Here is a 26,907-nt window from a genome sequence, read left to right on the forward strand (position 1 = left end):
GTCTGCCTTGTACAATGAGTCCTTTGTGACTTATATATTTATGTGTATGTTTGTCAAATGCACAATAAAATGTATACACTTACCTGACTGATTAGAATCCCAGTGACAATTGCAAGCTGATGGAGTGTCCCAAATGCACCCCGGTAAGCTGTAGGAGAAATCTCTCCAACATACATTGGTACGAGCCCAGATGACAGTCCTTCAATCAGAATTTTAACATTAAGTTATTTGTAAAATTATATTTTTACATCTTCTGTTTACATTTTTGGACAGCATTCTTCTGATTTCAGATATGTTTATATATTTAATTAATATGATTCGACAATTAAATCTATATTTTATTAAGCACATTATATATTAAGCACCAAAGTAGTTTAAAATAAAAATAAGAAAATTAAACAAAACCCCAAAGTTGAAGACAATAACACTAAGTAGATTACAGGTTATTTCTAATATGAGGCAGAGGGCAGTAAAATATTTAGACAATGAACAAGGTAGTTTACGATAAAAACAAGAATAGAAAACTAAACAACACAATGGAAGACAAGATAATAAAGTAGATTGCAAGATAATTCAAATGTGAGGTGAATGGCATGAAAATACTGAAATATTGAACAAGTCTTTGGGAATCAAGTCCAGGCATAAAATAATGAAATGCAGCTATTTAGAAGCTGATTGAGAGTCAGAGTGGGTATATGTCGAGTGCATCAGCGTGGTACATACGAAAGGTTCAGATATAAAAAAAAAATGAAATAATAGATTTGCAATTCAATAGATAAAGGTTGATTTTCATTTATATTTTCATATCTATTTATGTATTTATTAAATGTGTTTCCTTGAACAGTACTAATTAAAAGTGTGACCAAATAAATTGGGCAATTACACAAATGAATAGCATATCCCTTTCATTATTCATAAGTTAAAGGTCATTATGTTTTGCAAATACTGAAATGAGATAAACTACAACACAAAATTAAATATTTAACTTCAAAATGAAAGTGATTATTATAAAGAACTACAAGAAATTGCTCCATGTAAAATATAAAGAAATAACACATACAAAGAGTATGAGACAATTTACACTAGAGATGTCAGGAACGGTTTAAATGTCTTGATGTAAGAAAAAGAGTTTTCATAGAGCAGAAGCTTCAAAGAGGATTAAAAATTCATAGATTCTTACATAGTATAGAGTTAGAACATTGAAGCGAGAAGATAGCAGGGATGGCAAAGGATTTTAGAAATATAGTATGTTTTTTTTATATTTTGAATAAAGTTATCTGATAAACAAAAAATTGGAGGACAAAAATTAAAAACACTAACTTTTGTGACACCTTAGAAAGTCTTGAGTGGAGAAAAGCCAAACTTTTTGACTAATGAAAACTTGTATTGTTCTCAATTTTGGATCAGCTAAATTCCTATGGACATTATTGGCTTTTTTCAAGTTGTGACATATTTAATCCCATAATGTTTTCAAATCTTTCATTAACAGTTTAACTTTGGCATATTGGATTATAAGAGAAGCATGCTGATTCATTGAGGTTGACGTCCAAGAAAACCTTAAATTAGGGAAGTCCCATAGCTCCAGATGTAAATGCACTTATTCTGAATCTCCTTGGAATTGTGAAGCATGCAGATATCATTCCAGATAATTATTACTTTTTCTGATTATCCATATAATTTAAGATGAAAACCAGCGCTGAAATTTGCTGAAATATAACCAAACTAACAGAAAACTGAGAGATAAAATGAATCTGGAAATGCATGAAATGTTGTGTATCTATAAAATTTCTATGAAATCTTTGGCAGTGATAATCTCTCTAATCACTCTTGACCTCTCTATCGAAATCATTATGCCTTAAGAAGCTGTCAACAACCAAAAGAGCAGTGTAAACATTCAATAGGCATAGTTTGCGTGAGAATGGTCAGAAACACAGTTAAACTACTAAAATGTTAAGTGTTTCATTACTGATCATACCATCATTTACACTCTAACCTTTGATGTTATGGCAGCCACTCGACATGCATCTTGCAGTCTTAACATTAGCAGCTCTGTTTTTTTGTCAAATCCATGAAGGATACATAAGAGAAAATCATCCATTAAGTATTATATTTATTCACACTTTGGTGGCTTCTGATAAATGGAGGCATGAGGAGTTCAAATTGGTCAATTTAATATATAGAAGAGGTTATCTGTTCACTGTAAAGAACTGTTCAATGTAGTTCTTGCAGTATACTATGAACTTCTGCATATGGGAACTACCATTCACTATTGAAAAAAATGAACATTTATCAGCGAAAATGTAAAAACCATCTACCCTTTCAGAATAAATCACATTTTTCAATGAGAAGGTAGATGCATTTCATAACAAAAATATTAACAGAATTGAAAAAGTGAATGAAATTGGACTAAAAACAAGCATCAGCAGGATATTTCTCATATTTATTTCTTGTGTGATTCAACTCTGGAGACTGTTCTCTTCTTTTTGATTATTTCTATGTACTGTAGATGCTTTCTTCAAGTTTGTTGACCTTTCCCAGTTTCTTGCTCTTCCTCTGACACAGACCAGCTATTAAATTATATATTTATGGACTGTGATGGTTTTATTGATTTTTATCACATAGCAAATTGATTATTCTGTTTCACTTATTAAACTGCTGTATTAAAAATCTCTGGGGTTTTTTTTTCACATTTTTTTTTTGCTGTTTTCATTCTTTTTATATTTTTGTGATGAAATATACCTACTCTTTGTTTCAGAACTCTGATTTATTGCTGAAAAAAATAAAAGAGGGTGGAAGAAGCAAAGCCAAGCTGTAATATTAATTCAAACTCCACAGATCCCCTGTCATAACCTGTCTCTGTTCATCATAGTATGGATGTGGAAAACAAGGACAACAACTCGTCTTAGAAATGCAATCACATGGAATGCTGGACAAAGTGAAAAAAACAAAAAAAAACAAACAAATGAACAAGCAAAAAAGTTAAGACTAGCTATTACTTTATAGCAGTCACCTTGGATTCAGGATATGCAAGTCTAAATTTGCTTAGGTCATCTATGAGCCAAATGAATGGAGCGAGTGTGCTGCCTCATGCAGAGGCGCAGCAAGAGATAATAAGCAAACTTCAGTTAGACAGAAAACAAATATTCACAAAGGATCTCAAGCACATGAAAAAGCCTTAATAATCTTCCATGAAAGAAACCCCAAAAAAATGCATCTAATGTGAATATGTTTTTGTTCGGTGTGCTTTTTCCATAGTTTTAACACAACATACATAATTAGTTCAGGTTTTCTTCTTCGAGGTTTCAGTGTTAATTGAAAAAAGTAAAGGTGGGGGGATTAGAGAGTAATGAGTCCACAAAGTACAGAGTTTCATGATTTCTTTTTTCCCCACTTCAGACACTGCATAGACATATGTGTCAGCAGAATTTTCAGAACAGGCAAATAACAAAGTGGCAGTTCAGAAATATATGTTTTGGATGTATTGCACCACACAGACCCTGCAATATTGTCTTTCATTTTGTTCTGAGGAGTAGAACATTTAAAAAGGGGACTGAAGCTCAGGATGCCTGGGAACTTGTTCTACTCTTTTTCCAAGTGGACTTTGAGGTGTGTCTCCCTAGATACACACCAGAAGAATAACCAGAAGTACCAGGGCAACTTCTCTGCCCAACAAGATCCGAGAGGAACCATATGGTCCAAGTGATTTATAAAAGTGGCTTTAAGTAGGAATGTCACTTCAATAAAAGAGGAGGTGCTCTGCCTGAAATGCTTCTCCAAATACAACAGAGAATACTCAAACTGTCTGCTCAGCTTCATTCTACTAAAAGAAGATTAAAGGTTAAAAATCAACGTATTATTGTGGATTGTTTACTAACTCTATTATCTGGAACTGAGTTTTGGTGCGCCCTAGTAGTCACAATATTTTAGATCATTATTGCCCACCAATAATATCTATTTTTTAAAGCTTTAATTATTTAGGTGTCTGCAGAAAGGAATTCATATTTACATGTCAACACCTTTGAGTGGTCAGTTTGAAAGACGAATGCAACCCTTCAGCAACCCTTCCAGGATAACCTTAGTTCTATAACTTGACAAATTATGAGGATAAGTCAAAAAATATCCAAAATATTCTTTTAATTGTTTCATACAACAGTGGTAGTTACACATGCATGTGTGATTTATCTAAATAGCCTTGTTATACCAATGGTAACATGTTTACTCCCTTCTCTTTTTATATGAAGAGCAGTGTGCAGTTAGCTTATTTTTTGGTAGGCTGAAGTTTTATTAGAGTACAAATCCATCATCAAATTTCAGCATAGAATGGAAACAATGCTTTGCCTCAGTGAAGTGTCTAAGAATGGATTAAAAAGTTCATGAAACTCCACACGTGTAAAAGATTATTGTCTGTTAATGTCCTTTACTACTAACAATACTGAACCTACCCATGACATGGTTTAGGCAGCTTTGTGTGGCTGTTTGACTATATGTTTTAATAATCTAAAATATTTTGTCAAAAAATGATGCGCAAGTACAAGGTATTCTTTTGTCTTTTATTTTTATAAAATAAATTGCAGTTACATTTTATTTTCCCCTTGTACTGTCTCATCAGAAAGAATGACTGAAACAGTATATATTTTCCGGCTCATCAAGGTCAGGTTTGCTCCCAATTATTTTACCAACTAATTGGTTAAATATAACATCCACTTTAACATTCTTATCACTAGCTCTGATTCAATCTGAAGAAATTAAATTGGATGAAAATTATTGCCCAGTTGCTTTTTGACAAATTAATTACTGGGCAGATTTTAGAATAGAAACATTTGTAGAGATAATTTGTGAAAATGACAAAAGAATTCTATCTATCCCTCTAAGGCAAGCTTAATGGCCAGTAATTCATGGTTACTCATGTCTTAATTGTTTTTACCTAGAGATAACATGTTAGAGAGGAATGATTAGGTTACTTCATTGAATTCAGCAGAGAAATAATTAAAACATTTTTTCAGGCATTTGTTCTACGAGTTCATAGATTTATTAACCTACACACCACATAAAAGGCTATTCAAAAACCTAAACAGTTTGCAGCATAAATCCATCAAAAGTTGAATAATAATCAAGGGTGTGATCAGATTGCATATTGGGGAAATGTGGCTGCCAAAATTAGTAAATCTTGACATTATAATAGCTCTTAATTAAAAAGGAAAATCACAATATCATTTATCACAGGAATTTATCAAATCTCAAACCTCTAATCAGGTCTGTCTCTGCTTCTACTTATTTTGCTGATTTGGCTGTTAAGCTGACATTGGAAATGTGGTATACTAGTAAAATGTATTATTTATAATGTGTGATGTATGGCCGACCATTCATCCTGACCAATACCCCCAAGCCACCTGGTGGAACCCTCCCTGCAGTATGGAGGTGCCCCGAAGACCAGCAGGGCATCCTGGACATTGGAGTTTTTATACACAGCCCTGCTGGATACCATGAGGGCCACTAGGAGACGCTGCAGGGAGAAACAATGGTTATTTGCCTTACGTCCGAGTCACATGGACAAGGGGAATGACTTGCTTCCGGGGTGAAGAAAAGGACTTTTGATCTGACCCGGAAGTGATAATAGATCACATGGTCTGGGGATTGGAACACTTCTGGGTCAGGGAATATAAAAGGATTGTGGGAGCTCCCAGACGGCGAGCTGAGCTGGGTGGAAGGGTGGCAACGCGTCTGAGAGTGGAGGATTGTTATTGATTAGTGTATTAGTTTGTTTAATGAGTATTGTGGAGGCAAGAGTGCTTTGTGCACCATACTGTGAAAATAAAGTCAACTTTTGGACTTTTATCTGGTGTCTGGAGTCTTGGACTGTCACAAAAGGAATTACAGATAGCATAGTTGTGTTCCCATCCCATGAGACGTGGCCCTAATAAGGCATGTTTCAATGAAATCTGCAGAATTGAGTTTGAAACAATCATATGCAGGTGTCTGACAGGTTTACAATGGTTTTTATGATTGACAAAATATATTCTTGGGTGTTATAATTTAATCTTGAATAAGAAGGTGGCTGTGTGCATAATGGGGCCCTGTAATGGGCTATTTGAGGCCTTGTGAGCAAAGCTGCCAGAATAGGCTCTACCCCACCATGATCCTGTATTGACTCAGCAGCCTTATGACCTGAGGGTAAAAGCTGTCTGAAAGTGTATGAAAAGCTAATGACCTTACAATATTTGACAGAGCAGGAAAGAAAAGTAAAGCAGGCCATAATATATTAAAGAAGGTAACAATATGAATTATTTATCAATAAAGAGTCTTTATAATTTACTTAAATTCTATTGGCTTTTAATATTTTAAGGAACATTAGCACAAAGGATATTGCATATTATATTGCATATATATTACGTAAATAACTCTTACCACAGTAAAGCCCAAGTACTGTTCGTCCTGCAATGATCATTATGTGTGCAGGGCCAAATTTAGCCAATCCCATTAACAGACTCCCCAAAATGGCTAGAATATTTATAGCTAGCATTCCTTTTACCCTGGAACAAAAGCACAAAATGTCAGTCAGTGTTTATAGTTAGGAACAAAATTTTTATACTCAAGTAGAGGTCATTTGTTCTTCAGACAAATGAAGTGATGTAACTAATGAATTGGTGTAAAATGATGTTTTGGTTATTTGAAGACCAAATTAACCTTGCATATCTACTATGATCACAGACTACGTAATAAAAAACAACAAAAAAGGAAAGATGTCAGCATCATGCTGGGCGAGGGTGGTAAAGAAAAGTATAGCTCGTGATCTGGTGATTGAAGGCAAACAAATTATTAATACTTGGTTAAAGATATATATGCATCAATGATTTGGTCATAGTTGGTGATTTCAGTTTTGTAAAAATTGATGGGGAGCTTCTTTTGACAGAACAGAAGAGTAAAATCAAATGATGACCATTGCAAATGACTGCTACCTCCGCCAAATTGATCTCAAGTTTATTACACGGAGAAGCTGAGAACAGGGAGAATATGTATAGATTTTGAAGCTTTTGAAAACAAGGAGGGGAGTACAATATATTGAAACATTTTGTTTAAAGCAGACATCTATGGAATGAGGAAGCAACTGAGAAACTCTGAATAATAATATAGGATAATAATAATTGAGGATAAAATTAAATCAAATAACATTTTTACTGTATGTAATGCATGAAATACTGAAAATTACAGTTAGAGATCAGAGATTCATTTAGACAGTTTCAACTGACCATACACTTGATCTGTTTGGAGTTAAAGGCCTTTCAAATGTTCTTAACTATAAACAGAGTCGAGTGGCAGGCAAAAATCTATCACCAGAAAATTGATACAAAAAACGAGTATTGTAATTCAAAATGAGAAGCCAAACACTAGAGTCACATTAACAGAACAAAGCTTTAAATCTGGTCTATAGTCTTTTCTCCAAATATCTTTAAAGTTCCTATTTCTGAAATGAATCCCAAGACTAAGACGAATCTCAATGTATGCCACCATCTTAAATAGTGATGAAGTAATTGCAAGATGTCATTGTGTTGCATTGCCATGCCCATGTTACATGGTATGCTACTCTCATTTAAACAGCAGCGGACACTGCTGCCATTAAGAAAATGGCTGTACCCATGAAAAAAAATCATAAGAAAACTGCCTGATAGAAAATATTCAAATCAAATAATTACCATAATTTTAAAATAGGCATGTGCACTTGACAATGTGGTGCTGTCATTCAATAAGCAAGCAAATATACAGGCAGGTGGACCAAACAAGTGCATAATCAGTGTACATTCAGAGGTAGGAAGATGGGGAGGCAGAGAGAGTATGTACTGTATGTGTAGCTGAATTTATATAGTATCTTCTAATGTTTAATGTCAGACATGTCTTTTAATATAGACAGAAAGATAAATACAGATATTTATTTAGAACTTGCATGGAAAAGTCTGATAAATAAAGCAGCCTGCACACAAGGACAAGGTGAATTCTAGAAATACATCCCAGGTAGCTAGTAATTTTCTACAAACACATTAATTGTGATGGTTTGAGAAGATGCTTTACAATGTTTCAAATAACTATCCTCACTCACAGCTAGTGGATAAATTAGAATTTGATCAGCCTTGAAAAAATAGACTCTCTCATGTAAAATGAATTCTAAGCCAGCAGTCATACCAGTTGTACACCAGTACAGGTAATCCTTTTGAAGTTAAACATGTTTGGGCTCAGCCAGTACTTCGATTGTAGACCATCTACAAAAACATTGTGTTGTTGCTGGAAGAGGTGTTGGTGAGGTCATCAGGAGGCGCCTGTGGTCTACATGTTGACCCTGGTGCCCCAGTGCAGAAATGGCCACACTATTCCTTTCAAATTGGTGCTGTCCTTTAGATGACATGTAAAGTTGAGATTCTGACTTGCTGTAGTCATGAAAGATTCCTAAGTATCTTTCAAAAAAGTAGGATGTTTCAGGATGTCCTGGCTAAATCGTCCATCACAGTCTGGTCTTTCTAGCTCCCTAATCACCCCTGTCTCTAACTGGCCATCTCTCTCACCCCTAAAACGCCTAATAGCTAATGTGTGGTGAGTGTACTGGTGCAAGAATGACTGCTGTCACATCTTCCATGTGAATGCTAGAAATTGGTGGTGGTTCAAGTCATTCCCACTGTCTATTTAAAGTGGCGTGAATAGATCAGAAAAGCACTTTATAAATATAATCAGTTATTACTATTATTAAATCTAAATAAAAATGATCATCTTCAATGAGATATACTAGGCATATACAGTAAGCTGCATAAATGGTCACTTGTCATAATTGAACATGGAATTGTGGGAGTGATAACGCCATTAACCCTCCTTATTCTTATACAGGTGGGTAAGCAGCTTAATAATAAAGCCTTGTGAAACAACAACCATGCTGTCACAGTAGGTCTTGGTGCAACTGCACTGCCTAAACTGACTAAAGGTACACCGCTGCTCACAGCCTACAGTTTCTTCTTATCGTTTAAAATTTTAAAGGACCAAAGAGACAATTGAGCAAAATTAATTAAATGCATCCTTTGATATCCTTTAATGTATTAAATGTGCATTAACATATCACATTAAGACACACCTTTCTACTGCTGAAGGGGCAGGAAGAGTGTGAGATTAGTTTCATTAACAAAAATGAAAACATGAGTAAATGCAACAAAGAATAAATCATTGCTGACCAAAGCAGTGGACTCTACTTTTGACAGTGATCTTTATCTCTAGGTAACAGCGGTCAGTTCAACATTTATTAACCCCTTGACAAGTCCATGCATGCTGAAATTTGATACGATGCTGAATGTTTCTAAGGTAATGCAAAAGTCCATTTCTACTTATTGCCAACTTGTTCACTACAGATTATTCATTATTTTCTATCAGAACCAGAAGAAAGTTCTTTTCTACCTGCCCAGTGTTTCAGCAACCCATCCAACTAGAAATGACGAGAGCATGCCTCCAATGGAGAAGACGGCCACTGAAAGGGACCAGTACATGGTAACAGACTGATGCACAGATACAGTGTTTTCATTGGAGATGAGTGATTCATTCTGAAATCCGTGCAATACCAGTCTGTAATGTGCTTCAATAATCTGCAAAAAGAAAAAAAAACTTTTTTAACATTCTTAAATTACACAGTGATCATTCTTTTTTTCACTACACATTTAAGTTTCTTTCATCCAAAACATTTTATTAAATGTTCTGCTGATTTCTGTAAAATAATAAAAATACTGGTGACACTGTAGGGTCGTGGTATCACAGCTGCTTTATGGATCCAGTGCTCTAGGTTTGAATCCTATGGCTGGTTTGGCTGGTTGTTTGCATGGCCTCCCTTTCTCTGCATAGGTTTACCAGTTTCCCCCCACAGATGGCCAGAGACAGCAGGTTAGGCTGAATGGTATCTCTAAATTGGCCTTGTGTACATGAATGAGCCCTGTGATGGAGGGACACCCTGTCTGTAGCAGCTTCCTGCCTTGTGGTAACTGGATTCCAGCCATCCACACCCCAAATTGTAAGAGAAACCTTAACTGGATTAAGAAGGTTCAACAACGCAATGTTACGTAACCAAAAGAAATGGAACATTTGAAGGAATACCTCTGTGAATTGAAAAACACAATACATATTGTAAGTCTATGCATTTTCTACCCTAATAACTAATTAAAAAGTATTTTAAAAAGTTATAAAACACTCACCGATATTTTCCGTGTTCAATTTGTTCCACAGGAGTTGAATAATAGTAAGGAAATTTTTGATAGTCTGGGGCTTGTTGTGTCCTATTTAACTATTAAGTAAAATAAGCACATGCTTAGGGCACCTCAAGTCCCCCAATCGCAGCTAATATGCCCTAAAATCTTTCACTTACTCAAATCTTTCTGTAATTATCCTTATCTGTTGTGTTTGACTTTAATTGACATTGTTAAAAAATGTGATACACTTTAAAAGTCTGCTTTGAAGATGTCATCAGATATCTTGTGTATTTCCTTCTCATGGTGTAAGAGTTTTGCTTCCCATGTAAATACAGTTGGCTGTAGCATTTAACACATCAACTGATATATGTAATAGGCCCTTAAGCTCTTTATTTTGTTTCTATGGATTTTTACATAAATGAGTTACAGTAAGTTTATATTTCTTACTTCAACGTCAGCATTTGTTGAGTCTCAAAGTCTTGTTAGTTAAGCAATGGAAGGGCCACGGGGACACCATTGTTGGGCTTCGTCTAAGGCAGGGGTTCTCAACATCGCTCCAGGGGATCCCTTGTCACTGCAGGTTTTTGTTCCAACCAGCTTCTGTTTTTAATTGAACTCCTAGGCTAATTAAGTGAACTGATATTTCCCAAGTTCTGTGTTTAGGGAAAAAGTATTAAAATGTACCAAGCAGTTACATAGGAATAATGTATTTTTTTTTTAACAGTATTTTCATCTTGATTTTCATTCTACTTTTTAAGGTGTTCTAATTGTTTAATTAATCCATTATTTACTAATTAGTGGGTCTGACGCTAAAGTAGTTGCAGCCTTTGATTATTCAGTGTTGTTTGCCAGTGTGTCTGATCTGCTCGTTTTAAGTTGTCATTATTAAGATACAATAAAGGGGGAAAAGCTGCACAAAGAAAGGGCAAAGTATAATGAAATCAACATTAAGAAAGTTAAGCATTTAAATCTATAGCAAAAGCAGAAATATTTATAAATGTCTTATAAATGTAAAAATCATGCTGCTATGCTCTTCTGAATGTCAAATAAAAAATAAAAATAATACCAGCTAATTAAATGAGATCAGTGCTATCATGCGTTGTCACTGATTAGGAATGTGGTTGGAACAAAAACCTGCAGCCACAGGGGGTCCCCAGGACCGAGTTTGAGAAACACTGGTCTAAGGTATCATTTGGCTTTAAATCTGTGCAAACATCTGTTTTGCACAGATTTAGAGATGGGTTTCATGTTGTACTATGAATTAATGGATTACTTTTTAACTTTAACATAAAAGCATTACTAAAATGAATAAACTACTAAATAATTGCTTAACCAAATAACACATTCCTTAATTGTAAATTAAATGTTAACTGTGTGATGGATGGCTTCCTTTAGGATGTGGCAATATTCTTTATCTGGACGGGAGGCCAGCCATTCAGAGGCAGAAGAAGGAAGGTTACAATTGTCCTACCTCTGCCAGGAAACAGGCAGGAGATGCCAGTGTGGATGTGGGTATGCTGGTATCCTGGCAAGGCTGGACCAATTCACAATACCTGACTAGGAGGCCAGAGTGAAGGAAGGACAGGTGGAGACAACTTATCAGGGCTACATGTTCCCCTGACACATTAAGTGGAGCATCCCCAGACGGTGCTACCAGTATGGACACCCACAAGGTATGCTGGGAACTGTAGTTCAAGGGGGCCGCCTTGTTGGGTTCTGTGGGTGCTACCCGGGGGTGCTGCAGGGATCTGTGATTGCTACTTTGTAGGGTTTCCATGTGACCCAGAGGTGCTTCCAACAGGCCATGCCTTGGTGTTGGGTTTAAGATTTAAAGGAGCCACGCTGCATCATCCAGGTGAGCTGGATTTGAATGGAAGAAGACAAAGCTCACCTGGGAGCAGAGAAAGAAAGGAAAAGAAGTTTTTCAACTTGTGTTTGTGCAAAAGCCTTTGTGACAGTAATTATTTGTTTAAACACTTTTATTTAAACCCAGGACTTGTGCCTGTGGGGTTGTGCCTGGGATTTGTTGTGCTGCAATGCCCCCTGAGGTTATTAAAACATAAAATATCCATCCATCCATTATCCAACCCGTTATATCCTAACTACAGGGTCACCGGGGTCTGCTGGAGATAATCACAACCAACACAGGGCGCAAGGCAGGAACAAACCCCAGGCAAGGCACCAGCCCACCACAGGGCATACACACACACCCACACACCAAGCACACGATAGGGACAACTTAGGATCACCAATGCACCTAACCTGCATATCTTTGTACTGTGGGAGGAAACCTGAGCACCCAGAGGAAACCCACGCAGACACGGGGAGAACATGCAAACTCCATGTAGGGAGGACCTGGGAAGTGAACCCAGGTCTCCTTACTGTGAGGCAGCAGCACTACTACTGTGCCACTGTGCCACCCAAAACATAAAACACACAGTCATAATTAATAAATGAAAATTCAGTGTTCTGTGAAGTGTGAATTATAAATGGTGGAGATCAATTTTTGGGAAAATAATATAAAACATAACTAATTAGTAACAATGATTGCTTTTGATCATTTCAGCTATCAATAATTAATAATTCATTAAACATAATTTAATGAAAACGCAATATATTAATTGAGCTAATTTCCTGTGACAGTGACAGTCAGTCACCATTAAATATACCACAGATAAGGATTGTTAAGGACCGAGGCAATAAAAATTGCATGAAAGGCTATGAAGAATTACAGTTGTCATCTTGGTGGAGTGTCTTCGCACATCACCCCTGAAAATGTTGCAATGCCTGACGCCAACCACCACACTGCTGATGATGGCTCTTTTTTACTGATTCATTTACATCCTCTGAATCTCTTATCAGTTCAAGTCGGTTCTGATCTGTGATGTGCAATGGAGTGTTGGGTCAAAATTTCTTTTTGCCAGAAAGCTGATTACTCTCCACCAGCATTCTAGCAGAGTAGAGATTTTTTTTTAAAAAGACTTTTCAGTAAAGCCTTAAGAGTGCATGTGACTATAGATATCATTGCTTACTTTTTTTTTTTGATTGGGTTATTTAAGATGAGTCACTACCTCTTCAGATTAGGAGGCACCATGTGACAGAGTAATTACAGTAACATTTCTTCCAATATGATTTGACACCAAATCTCAACTCCACTATGCTTATCAAGAATAAAAAAAAAAACATTTGTGGAAATTCTTAATTGACAGACTCCAACATAGAGTGTCATAAAAGGAAAGCGGCTGCATGAAACAGAGAACGACTAGCTGCTACAAGATTTGTGCCTGTAGTTACCCTTAAAGCATTTGGAACTTATGAATATTTCCAAGAAGGAAAACAATTTTTAAAAAGTCAAACAAATATATTTTTAAAACATACTTTCAGTAAAAGGGCAGAATGGTGGTTCTGTTGTTCCTGCCTCACAATATCAAGTAAGGCAATTCTCAACCACGACACTATGTGGAATTTTCAGAATATCTATATAATATATATAATTTGATACTATCTGTATTTATGGTGTTCTCATCAATACCCCTTATGTATGGTGTTCACGTCAATGCCCTGTATGTATGGAGTTCACATCAATACTTTGACTCAGTACAAGTCAGAACCATGCAATGGGACTCTGCCTCTGTAGTTAGAACATAACGTGGCAAACACGGATGCAGTATTGCACGATTGGCTAAAAATGTTTGAATACTTCAGTGACGCGCTGGACGGCCGAGTATAGTAAGTTGGTGTTGGTTCAAGCAGATAACAGTAAGTTCGGTTGGTTTTTGGAACTTTGGTTTGGTGGGGCGTACTTTCCAGGACTAACATTGTCGACTGACTTAAACCCTTCGACAGCTCTGGAACCATAAGTAATTTAGAACGTATCGCCATTTGCTTGGTACGTCCAAATCTATCTTTGGGCAGTTCGGTTTTGGCATCCGTCCTTCTGACATCTATTGGCTGAGTAATGAAGGCTGGGTATTAACAACGGTCATTGTTTAAATTTTAGCCGATTTCAGATCTAAAATGACCACGGCAACATAATTATTACTCCGACTCTGATTAGAGTCATAAAATATGGTTTGTTTTGAAAATTTGTTTGCAAGGAAAAATCATATGAGGTGCGCCAAAGAGCTGAGTTCACATCTCGCAGCCCCGTTTAAACAGGAAGCTCTTCATTACATCAGCCGAAAAGGTCTATTTTAAGCACAAATCAGTGCCATGATAACAAAATCATTTCAAGGACTTAAAAAAACAAAAAATTATTTGCAGAGAAAGTATGGATTTCACAAACGTAGAATTTGTAGCCTGATTCGATCGGGCTCCCAGTCGGTATAACTTAAAAGACAAGTGATATTGGAAGTTGATTGTAAATTTTCTGTGGGCATTTAGTTTGATATACAGTGAACGTGTACACAGGCATATACATTCTGTTATAGTATTGAACAGAATGGGTTGAAAAATATGTTTTTATTTTTTTGAAAGTGTCAATATGCTGTGTCAAACACTGGAGTGTGGAATAAAAGGCTGTGCCACCAACAATCAGAATCACTTGACCAGTGAGCAGACAACACACCCAGTGAGTGGGAAAGGAATTAGTACAGAAGATTAAGACTATTACTTCAAAATGAGTTAATCAAGAACACAGGAACACAGTTAGAAACTTGTTAAAGGTATATTTGGCACAAATATTAGGAAGTTTTTCTTTACACTGAGAACCATAGACGCATTGAATAAATTACCAAGTAGTGTGGCAGACAGTAGGACTTTAGGAATCTTCAAAACTCAATTTGGTGTTATTTTGGAAGAAACAAATGGATAGGATTGACAGGTTTTGTTGGCCTGAATGGCTTGTTCTTGTCTAGATTGTTCTAATGTTCAAACTTAAGACAACTCCTTTGGGGGATATGTAAGACATGATCTCCACATGGCATGGTCCTCCAAAAAAAAACGACCTGTACCTCACAGTGGTGTGGGGGTGTAACGTCAAGTAGGGGATAGATCTTTGAGGGTATGCCATCAGTGGAGAAGGCCTCGGCTGAAGTACCACTTAAGGCGTTATGCGAGGTGGACAGGCTCAAAGAGAACCCTGAAAATGACGGCTATCACAAGCAACAGTGAAGTAAGCAGGCAGCTTTGACAGACTACATGGTCAGAAGGGTGATTCAGCACGTCAACTCGACTGCAGTTTTGGTCAGCCTGCTGCAGGCACACTTATTAGACCACACGTCATGATCTTCATGCCTGTGGACATTGGTTCATGTGCCAAGAGAGAGTGAGATTTATTGCACAAGCATCTCTCACTATAATCCACACCAAGTGAAGGTATATTATTGGTGGTGTGGGTGCGTCTTTTTCAAGTCCTGCAGCAATGGGACAGTGGCAACGGGCACAGATGGAGGATACCACTGGGAGTGTCTAGTCGCAAACCTGTGGCTCCGGTGTGATGGCCACTCGTTGTAGACCAGGAACTACTGCAACATCCGTGTCCTGCTTGAGTGGCAGAGCAGCCTTATTTAGGGATAGCACTGCTCTCTTCGAGAAGAAGGCGAGGCTAGAAAAGATTCCTCAAACAAATGCTAGTTCCATCTCCTCCTACTGGTAGACTGTGACCAGTTGGATATTCAGTTTGCGGTCGAAACCTGAGCAAGAGTAAGAATAATCGTCAACACTTTGTTTGGCTACATGGAATGTCCATACCCTTCTCAACAACACAGATAGTCATGAGCTAAGGACAGCAATAATTGCCTGAGAGCTATCTCGATACAATGTCAACATTGCTGCACTCAGCGAAACACGTATTTCTGGTTACTCACAGTTCAGAGAAGCTGGAGGTGGATATACCTTTTACTGCATTGGACAACCAGAAGGCATACCTAGACAGGGTGGTGTTGGTTTTGCTCTTAAACAGTCCATAGCTACGAAGCTGTCTGCTTCACCAGTTGTCATCTCAACACACCTGATGTCCATGATGTTTTATCTGCCTCAAGTGGGGCAAACCAAATTGCTGTCCATTTATGCACCAACAATGACAGCAATTAATGAAGACAAAGAAGTATTCTACGCAAGCTGACTAAAACCATTTCTTCTGTCCCATTTAAGAACAAGCTGTTTGTGCTTGGAGACTTCAATGCACGTGTAGGCCATGAATATAAGACCTGGAAAAGAGTACTTGGGCGCCATGGTGTTGGTAACAAGAACTCAAACGGCACCCTGTTGTTGGAGTTGTGTGCCAAACATTAACTGATGGTTACGAACACAGTCTTCAAGCAAGCAAACAAGTATAAAACAACATGGATGCACCCTCGTTCGAAACACTGGCACATGCTTGATTTGTATTAGTAAGGAATGCCAGAGAAGTTCATTTGACACAGGTCATGCCCGTAGACTAGTATGTTGTTCCGTCTTCTTGTCAATCTGCCTACCACACAGACAGCGTCATGCAACAGCAGTGAGGAAATTGAACGTAGCTTCACTTAAGAACCCAGAAACACAGCTGAAGCTACAATTAGAACTTACATCCAAGTTGGCTGACACTGGTGAAGGCTGTGGTGACTGGGACCAGTTTAAGAACACAGTGTATAGCTGTGCTGCAGGCGTGGTCGGTTTCCATAAAATGGGCAACAGACTGGTTGAATGAACAGGATTCTGAAGCCCATGTGCTGTTAGATAGAATGCATGCCACACATCTACTCTGGATCAACAACAAAAATTGCACTGACATAAGACAAGCATATTCTACTTCATGAAATTAGGCCCAAGACAAGCTTTATGCAATGAAGGAACAGTGATGGGCAGCTAAAACCATTGAACTTCAAGCAGCAGCAAATCATCATGACATGAAGGCATTCTACAATGACCTGAAAGCCGTGTATGGACCACGTGACTCTAGCAGTGTACCTGTGCGATCCAAAGATGGCAGTTCACCGATCACGGATCGAAATAAGATCTTGGAATGTTGGGCCAAACACTTTCAAGCAGTATTAAACCAAGAATCCTTGTTTGATGGGAGTGTGCTAGCTGAAATACCACAGAAACAGATAGCTGACAACCTTGGTATACCCCCATCTGAGCATGAAGTCTCACATGCCATCAAATGTATGGTGTCTGGAAGGGCATCAGGAGTAGATGGTCTCATTCAAGAAGTGTTTAAGTATGGGGGCCACCAGCTAGCATGCAAACTAACACAACTGTTTGTGCAGATTTGGGGAAAGGAGGCAGTACCACAAGATTTCAAGGATGCACAGATAGTTCACATATTCAAATGTAAAGGGGATCGCTTAGTATGTGATGATCATCGAGGCATAGCCCTATTATCTATCCCTGGCAAAATACTTGCACATGTGATCAAGAACAGATTATACATGCACGTGTCCGAAAATGGCATACTGCCTGAGAGTCAGTGTGGCTTCCGTCCTAGGCGTAGCACCATGGACATGATGTTTGCTGCAAGACAGCTTCAGGAGAAGTGCCGCGAACAAAACAAAGACCTGATGGCTGTGTTTACTGATCTCACCAAAGCCCTTGATTCTGTAAAAAGAAAAGGACTTTGGCTCATTCTGCATAAAATTGGCTGTCCCACAAATCTGGCGAATATTGTCTCTTCATTTCATGATGGCATGAAAGCTTGCATCACTGAGGATGACAAAATGTCACAGGAATTCATGGTCCCCAATGGCACGAAACAGGGCTGCATGCTTCCTCCACTCCTGTTCAGCATCTTCTTCTCATTTTTGCTGTATATAGCTTTCAAAGATTGCAACATTGGTATTCCAGTACAGTTCAGAGCAGATGATGACATCTTCAATGTTAGCCACTTACAGGCCAAGTCCAAAGTCCATAATGCTATCATATGTGACCTCCTATTTGCCGATGATTGTGCTCTCATGGCTTATTCTTTGGATGACCTACAGGGCTTGATGAATTGCTTTGCCAGTGCAGCCAAACATTTTGGTCTCACTGTCAGTCTCAAGAAGACAGAAGTCATGGTTCAGGCATCTTCCAGAAGTCACCTCCAACAACAAGCAATGACTGTTGATGAGACAGCACTTGTATATGTAGACATGTTTACTTACCTACACAGTGTCCTGAGCAGTTCTGCGGGCAATGACCATGATATTTCTGCAAGACTCGCCAAAGCCAGCGCATCTTTTGGTAAACTTCAGAATTGCCCCTGGAATGAACATGGGAGTTACACTGTCCACAAAACTGGCAATATATAGAGCCATTGTCCTAACAACTTTATTATATGGATGTGAAACGTGGACACTGTATCACCGCAATCTGAAGAAGCTAGACCAGTTCCATCTACGCTGTCTCCACAGAATCATTCATGTGAAGTGGCAAGACCTGGTCCCAAATACAGAGGTGTTTTTGCGCAAAAGTGGTATGCATGGCATCAAGGCAGTCATCAAAGCTGCACAGCTACAGTGGGCAGGACATGTGGTGCGTATGTCAGATTCTCGGATCCCAAAACAAATCTTCTTTGGACAGTTGTCAAATGGCCATCGCTTAGTCGGGCATCCTTTTCTCCAATATAAGGACACTCTCAAAGCCAACTTGAAGATGTGTGGTCTTATGAAACAATTTTATCAGCTCACTCTGAACTGGTCCACCTGGCGACGAATCTGTCATGAAGGTGTCCAGCACTTTGAGATGAGCAGACTTGCACAGCTGGAAGCAAGAAGTATGCAAAGGAAAAAAGCAGCAAGACAGCTAGCCAGTGGTGTTTTTACCTGTGACATCTGCGGTAAAAACTGCAAATCCCAAATTGGCCTACACTCCCACAAAACTACACACTGATGATGAGATCCGTTGTATCGATGGCTCAGTCCATGAAGGCATGATCTACTAAGAAAAGGCCAAAGGGCACACCCAGGTCACATATGAGTGTTTCCATCGGAAGGTTTGGGGAATGATATCCTGGTTAGCTTAACGGGATTCACACTGGCAAAAGCAGAAACAAATAATTATAATGAAGATGATGATGAAATGAAAAATGTGCCCTATATTACTTAAAGCTAGAATTACAATATTTAATCCAACAATGTCCATGCATTTTCTATTCCATCCTATTTTAATTGAGAATTTGCATACAACTTGATCCTATCCCAGCAACACCAAGCATGAGACAGGAACCCACCCTGACCTGTATTTCATTTTTTAAAGTAGTATATCTCTTATGTCTTTCACAAGACATAAAGAAAAACCTCAGATAAAAATGAAGACTTGCTATTAATAAAGACCCTGAGTACCACAGTTATACATTGTTTTTGATAACAGAATTTGATAAGTATTAAATTTATTAATTAATTGAAAATACATTCAGTTCTGCATCTTCTACACAAATGAACTCTCGTGACGATTTCACTGAAACCAAAGACTTCTTGAAGTACTGTGCTTTGCTTTCACCATATTATTTCTCTGTTCTTTCTGAAATTCTTTTCTTTTTATTAGATTTTGTAATTGCTTAAATGTTTTGCTGACTTTACTGACACATGTGACAGTAAAGTCAAGCAGATAGTGGAATGCAGAATACAGCTAGCCATGCAAAATGTATTCCTGTCTACTGAAGCCGATAAACGTAATTGTTATTTTAACACAATGTCTGAATCTGGATAAAATGTTCGACACATCAAATGCTGTAAGACCAGAGAAGTTACAATTACACCATAACAAGTCCCGCATCCCCCCACCATTGCAGACAGACTGTCATGCAGACTCCCAGTGCTTCTCTTTTTTGATTCAATAGATTTTTTTATTCCAAAGATTTGCTCATTATAATCATGATGGTACAAATTAGGTTGTTTCAGTTAAGCACCGAGAAGAAGATAAAGCAAAGAAGTTCATCCATCCATCCATCCTCTTCCAAAGAAGTTCATGTTTCAAACTATATTGTCATTCAGTCACTTATTGGTTTGCTAATTTTCATTGGGAATTCATGGCGCTTAATAAAACAATTTTCAGTGAGTGTACTGAGTGCTGCATGAGACAAATGAATCCCCATTGCTTCAGACTATTATTGGTCTAAACTGGAGCAGGCCTCAGAAAATGAATGCATCAATGGGTTACTTGTGAGAAGGAAGACTTCATCTGGATAATGATAATTTATACTCTTACCCTAACATCGCCCTAAATTAGAAATTATGGTTTATTACAGTTAACATGGTCAAAACAGGTTGCAAGGATTTAAGAATTTCACAGGAGATGATGGAATAGGTCATTGAGGAAATGCTGGGCAGGCCGTTCTAGTTTGATATGTTTCCACCACCAAGGTCTGAATCGGGGCAGTACACAATGTACCTGCATTTTTCTTTTTCATTGGCAAAATAAATGCAATAAATGGTTGCATACTGCTGTGTACCAGCTCCTTGCTCTCTGTCCTCCAAGAGTGATGTATATTAGTGCACTCAAAATTCAAAGGGGGACCAAGCTCTTCTATATAATATACTATGAGCAGCACTCAAAATCCCAGTTAAAACATACTGACATTTTGAAAAGCATTCTGAGCAGAATTAAGCAACCTATGAAAGCAGAGAGTACCAGCAATCATTTGTTACCACTTCAAGCACTCACCAAAATAGCTGGAGTGAAAATGAAGTGAAGTAAAGAGCCCAAATAGTTTAACCGGCTTTCTAATCTCTAATCTTCTCCCTCCATTCAGTGCTTACTGCTGCTGAAAGAGTGATGAGCATGGAGAACTGAACTGAAGCAATTGTGAAGAGGTGACCTACCAGGGTAATATTCATTCTTTTTTCTAATAATGGGTTTCAGGGTAATAAACGTATTAGAGCAACAGCAGTCACAAGGAAAGAAACTAACCCTAACCCTAACCCTAATCAAAGATGTTGATTTAAAGTCACCGCTTATTTAAACCTGTAATGGAATGAGGAAGAAAACATAAAAGAATTCCCAGACAAATCATATTTAGTGTCTGCGAAAAAAAAAATGGAGACTCGATACATTTTGTAGCAGATTAAGTAGTCTTATTTTTTGAAAACTACTGTTTTCCACTTTAAATAACAGGGATGTTCAGAAAGATGATGTGACTCTTGTCAGAAAAATATGACTCAGTAGTCCTCAGGTATAAAAAGTACAAAGGCTCAGCATGGAGTCGCATTAATAGTTTCTGTCTGAAACAGACAAGTGACTCATATCATTACAAAAATATTAACACCTAAATCATCTTTCTTATTCTGTCATCTTACCTTCTGTGGAGCGTTGATAACTCCAGTACTGTATCCATATTGAAAAGATCCAAGGACAGCTGTGAGCACTGCAAGAATAAGCGTCCCAGATATCTGCTGTAGTAAGCACACACATCAAGACTGTTAATGTCACTTTCAGTTCACATGCACATGTCAGGCAAGATTCAATTACAGTTTAACAAAAGTATCTGCCTTGTCTCAGAATTTTGAAAATGGAAGTGTCCCATTGCTATTTTACCCATCAGAGTACAATTTGAAACAGAAAAGTTGGTCCTGTGCATTACATAAAAAAGTTTGCCAAGTTTACCAATGAGTGTGGATTCTCTACCCACCTTGTCAGGCACAAGTAAACTGCAATTTAGCAAAGGAATTTGTCTTATCACAAAACTGTGAAAATTAAAATGGCCCAACATAATTTCAAATTCAAAGTCAAAGTTAACTTTATTGTCATCTCAACCATATACAAGTATACAGATAGACGAAATTGTGAAGCTCAGGGTCCACAGAGTAACAACATGACATGCAAATACTACATTAAAAATAGAATTAAAATTTAAATTTAAAATGAAAACACAAACAAGACAAGACAAAGAAGTAGCAGCAATATTCACGTGTAGTTAGCAATATGAACATTGATGCAGTGTATGGTATTTGCAATCTAGATATATAAATATAGTCAATAGATATGTAATATAATCAATAAATAATAAGCGGTGGCGCAGTGGGTAGCGCTGCTGCCTCACAGTTAGGAGACCAGGGTTCGCTTCCCGGGTCCTCCCTGCGTGGAGTTTGCATGTTCTCCCCGTGTCTGCATGAGTTTCCTCTGGGTGCTCCGGTTTCCTCCCACAGTCCAAAGACCTGCAGGTTAGGTGCATTGGCAATCCTAAATTGTGCTTTGTGTGTGCATGCCCTGTGGTGGGCTGGCACCCTGTCCAGGGTTTGCTTCCTGCCTTGCGCCCTGTGTTGGCTGGGATTGGCTCCAGCAGACCCCTGCAATTAGGATATAGCGGAATGGATGGATGGTACTTTTGCAATTCACCTGCAGTTTAATACAGAAGTCTCCTTTGTTGTAAAACTCTGAAAATAAATGTGGTGCAATGTGACTGAACCCTTTAAAATGCTAGTTGCATATAGTTGGTCCTGTGTATTAAACATGGGCATTTGCCAAGTTTGACCACATTGTGGAATATTTTTCTTGCAAAGACCTTTAAGAACATGGCATCATCATATTGATATTGAATAAGTGGCTTGCTGTGAGCAAAAATAAGTTGGTAAGTTCAGCCTTCTCATGTGCATGCAACTGTATAGTACAGGAAAAATTTCAGTTGGCACTTGGATTTTGCATTTCTAACTCTACTCTCGCAAATATACACCACATTTAAAGGCTGACTGACGTAACACTTTTCACCCTGATAAATCATTTTGGATGTCTTTTTTCATGTTTACAGTGTTTTGATACTCTATCTTCTTGTAGTCATGTGTTCTCCATACTGGCTACATATTATCAGTTCTCTCTCATACGTAGTGTATCATTATAGCATGTGTTACAAATTAATTTTAGCTAAAAATGTTTTAAATTAACAAAGCAGTGATTAACAATTGAATCAAACTCCAGCCAGCTTAGGGCTAGTGTGGGGATCACAAATTCTCCTTGTGTAGTTTTGGTTTTTTTTCCAAATAAGAACATAAGAAGTCTGACAAACAATCGATCCACGGAAGTTTGTTTGTTTAGTGAATCGCTAAGCTGTCTTAATATTTCATCCAGATAATTCTTAAAGGTTAACAAGGTTTCTATTCATTTTTGGGCTTAGATCCTACTAGTCATAGCAACCCTGTTCTATCTATTAATCTATTAGGAAACAGCTGTCAATTAGCAGTAAGCTAAAATATAAAGGAGTGTCATAAAGCCACCGATCATGACAACATATACCCTTTCTACGTCCTTATAGCAATTTAAAAATGTAATTATGTGGGTTCTGTTACTTGATTTTATTATATTATCCAGAAGTCTTGCCTTTCAGCTTGATGGGGCTGAACATTTGGCTGACAGGAAATGAAAACTGAGATGGCATATACCAACCTGACCTGACAGAGAACTGCAGGTGAGAGGAAGACGTCTTGTAACAGCTGTCATATGTATTTAGTGCCAATGTCTATTTGCACCTTTAACCTTTTCTGTAATAGTAAAGAGTCTGAATAGGTATTGGAAGCCTATGGCTTTTTTTGAAAGGTGCACCTGACCTAGAGGCCAGTAAGAGCTTAAAGGGGGAGTTGCTGACCATACCAAAAAAAAGGTTAAAGAGCAGTAGCGAAACAGAAGAGAGGGCAGACATCAGCACCAAACAGGAAGGCCCTTGAATTTTGGAAAACCACCCCACCTACAGGGAGCCATCAGGGACTCATTTCTGCAGCAGGTAAGAGGACTTAAATAACAGGAGATCCTTATCCTTTTTGATTGTAAATTTGGGTGAAGACATACGTGAAGAGATGGTATTTCCTTGAGAAACCCTCTCAATAACGAACATTTAAGGGAAACATTGATTCTTTTGATAGACATTTAAAGGACTTTTTTACCACCATAAAAGTATTACTATAATTGTTATTTGTGCATAAGTGGCTTATTTGTTGCGTGTTTTGTATTGTAATCCACGTGGGGGACGGGTGCACTGCAGTACAGGATTTTATAAATTGTTGCTTACATTGTTGTATGTATTTTTCAGTATTTATAATGACAAATCTTCATTCTAGTCTTACATTTGCTTCTGTTGGTATGCTCTGTACTTGTTGTGGCTAGTGGGAAAGTAGTGTTGGTCACTCTCTGGACCATTTATCTATTTGTTTGTTTTTTGCTGCCACTCCACAGATCCATAAACTACCTAAATTGAAGTTTAGTATTGAATAGCTTTGAGGTAAGAAATGACAAGCCACAATAACATAGATAGAATACACAGATGACACACACTGCACGGTCTGAACATAAGGCTCTGCAGCTCTCCAGCAGCAGTGTTAACCACCATGCAGCCAGATGTTTGCTGGCTGGCACAAGGATGGCAAGCAAAAGAGAAGAATGATCTTCTCAATGATCTTTCTTTCTGCACCAGGACTCTTTACTTCTTTGTAACAAGGGAATCCTACTGCTGGCTTCTCTACCAAAAAATGGAAGGAGCACATGTAAGACTTCCTTGGTGGCTTTTTCATCTTTAGCGCCATCAAGAAGTCTTTGTCTCTGGTGGATTACAATCAAGATGACACTCTGGCCCATTCTGGCCAGGATAATGTCTTGTGCTCAATGAATTCTGGAATGGGAAGCCCCTGGTGGATGGACAGATGGCCCATCCGATTATACCTTTGGCACCTTTCCTAGCCAGGATAGAAGAAAAGGACAGGAAGGAACTGTCTATGGGGGCCACTTTTATCCCCCATGGCACTAGATGGCAGCAGCCCTGAATATTGAATGTGAATTTCCCCTTGGGATTGATAAAGTATCTATCTATCTATCTATCTATGTATCTATCTATTGGTGCCCGTTTGGACACCAGCAGGGAATGCTGGGAATTATAGTTCGGTAATGCAGCCCTGCTGGGGGTGCCACAAGAGGCTGCTGTATGGAGAAACAATCCCCAGCAGACGTACTCCCGGGTCCTCAATAAAAGGGACTGCACTGCCGTGTCCAAGAGAGTCTGAAATGGCAGGAAGGGGGGCAACACTTGAGTGGAGGAGAAAGGAAGAAGACACTTGTGTTTGTGCTTGTGTTTACAAGGCATTTGTAATGAACACCCCCTTTATCCGAACTGGGACTACCTTGTGTGTTTGCGTTTGGAGTTTGGGGCTCACTGGTGCCTCCTAGTCTTCACAATCAATATCATACAAAATGTAGGTGCAGGAGTAGATTAACCTCTCAGAATATCGCAATCTGACATACCATTGACATTGACCTGCTACCTGAATTTCAGAGCGTAGGAAAAATTTAATCTGATGTACAAATGAAATGTGAAAAAGTGCATCAGTTTTAAACATTCGCTGGAGATGTATTGCTGTAGTTTCATCTCAATTCAGGTGCTACAAGTGTATTCATATTTTTAAATAGTTGAAATGAAAGCTTTAATGTTTGTGCATTAATAATCCTATTTTTGGTGTCACATACCTTGTTGCTGATACTACTGTGTTTTATTTTGTTATTTAGAATATACTTAGAAGCTGGGCGGCATGGTGGCACAGTGGTGGCCCTGCCGCCTTACAGTAAAGAGACCAAGGTTCACGTCCTCCCAGCATGGAGTTTGCATATTCTCTACATGGGTTTCCTCTGCATGTTCCAGTTTCCTCCCACAGTTCAAAGACGTATAGGTTAGGAGGACTGATGACTCTAAATTGGTCCTAGTGTATGGCTGGAATGTGTATGTGCATGGACTGATGCCCTGTCCAGGGTTTGTTCCTACCTTGCACCCTGTGTTAGCTGGGTTGAGCTCCAGAACCCCTTGGAACCCTGGTCAGAACTAATCGGGATAGAAAAGTCGGCTTAGGTTGGTGTATTACTTGGAAGTCACTTGATTTTTTTTCATAAATTCACATTGTGTTACACAATGAAACAGCATAGTTAGAAAGTGCATCAGCGTCGCTTGAATAATATGAACATTATGAATTAAGACCATCCATTCATATTTGGATCAAAGAGGATCCGAAGTTTCTTGGTTTCATTGGGCTCATGGTAGGAGGCACTCATGGCTGATGTTTCCTGTTGATTGTCTGGCCAGCACTTAACTGACACTTGGCAGTTTTTATTTACCAACTAACCAAACACTTTAGGGCACTAGGATGCTGGAAAAAGGTGGGGAGTGGGGACATGTCAACACCACACAGATGCTGGCTTGCACCAGAATTGAAGTGTGAGGTAGAACTGAGAAAAGGTACAGTATGTATACACTGATCAGGCTCAACATTAAAACCACTGACAGATGAAGTGAATAACATCAGTTCTTGATGGTGATGTTTTGGAAGAAGGAAATATAGGTATGCATAAAGATCTGAGCAGCTTTGACAAGTGCCAATCTCTGATGGCTAGATGACTGATTCAGAGCATCTCCAAAACCCCAGGTCTTGTAGTGTGTTCCCAGTATGCAGTGGTTAGTACTAAGGAAGGATAACTGGTGAACCGGTGATATTGTCACAAGTGCCAAAGTGCTGATGTGAGTGGGAAGTGAAGGCGAGCCTGCCTGTTCTGATCCCAGAGAAGAGCTGCTATAGCACAAATTGCTGAAAAACTTAATGCTGGTCATGAGAGAAAGGTGTCAGAACACACACTGCATCACAGCTTGTTGTGTGTAGGTTACAGGGTCATCGGAGTGTCCATACTGACCCGTGTCCACTGCCTATAATGGGCATTTGAGTGTCACAACTGGACAACGGAGAAGATGGAAAGAAAGTAGTCTGGTCTGATGAATCACAATTTCTTTTACATGACGTGAATGGCAGTGTGTGTGTGTATGTTGTTTACATGAGAAGAGATG

The 26,907-nt window shown here is 38.4% G+C and overlaps 1 protein-coding gene across 1 annotated transcript in view; it reads right to left on the reverse strand.

Moving 5' to 3' along the window:
- The window catches only part of slc2a2 (solute carrier family 2 member 2), a 45,229-nt gene that overhangs the window by 15,712 nt on the left and 2,610 nt on the right, over positions 1-26,907 (reverse strand). Inside the window, exons 2-5 of the mRNA XM_039761334.1 lie at positions 21,404-21,499; positions 9,427-9,611; positions 6,406-6,530; positions 84-199 (exon numbers count right to left, since the gene is read on the reverse strand). Coding sequence (XP_039617268.1) covers positions 84-199; positions 6,406-6,530; positions 9,427-9,611; positions 21,404-21,499 — 522 coding nt within the window. The remainder of the gene's footprint in view (positions 1-83; positions 200-6,405; positions 6,531-9,426; positions 9,612-21,403; positions 21,500-26,907) is intronic.

The sequence above is a fragment of the Polypterus senegalus genome, chromosome 1 (assembly GCF_016835505.1).
Source record: "Polypterus senegalus isolate Bchr_013 chromosome 1, ASM1683550v1, whole genome shotgun sequence".
Lineage (NCBI taxonomy): Eukaryota > Metazoa > Chordata > Cladistia > Polypteriformes > Polypteridae > Polypterus > Polypterus senegalus.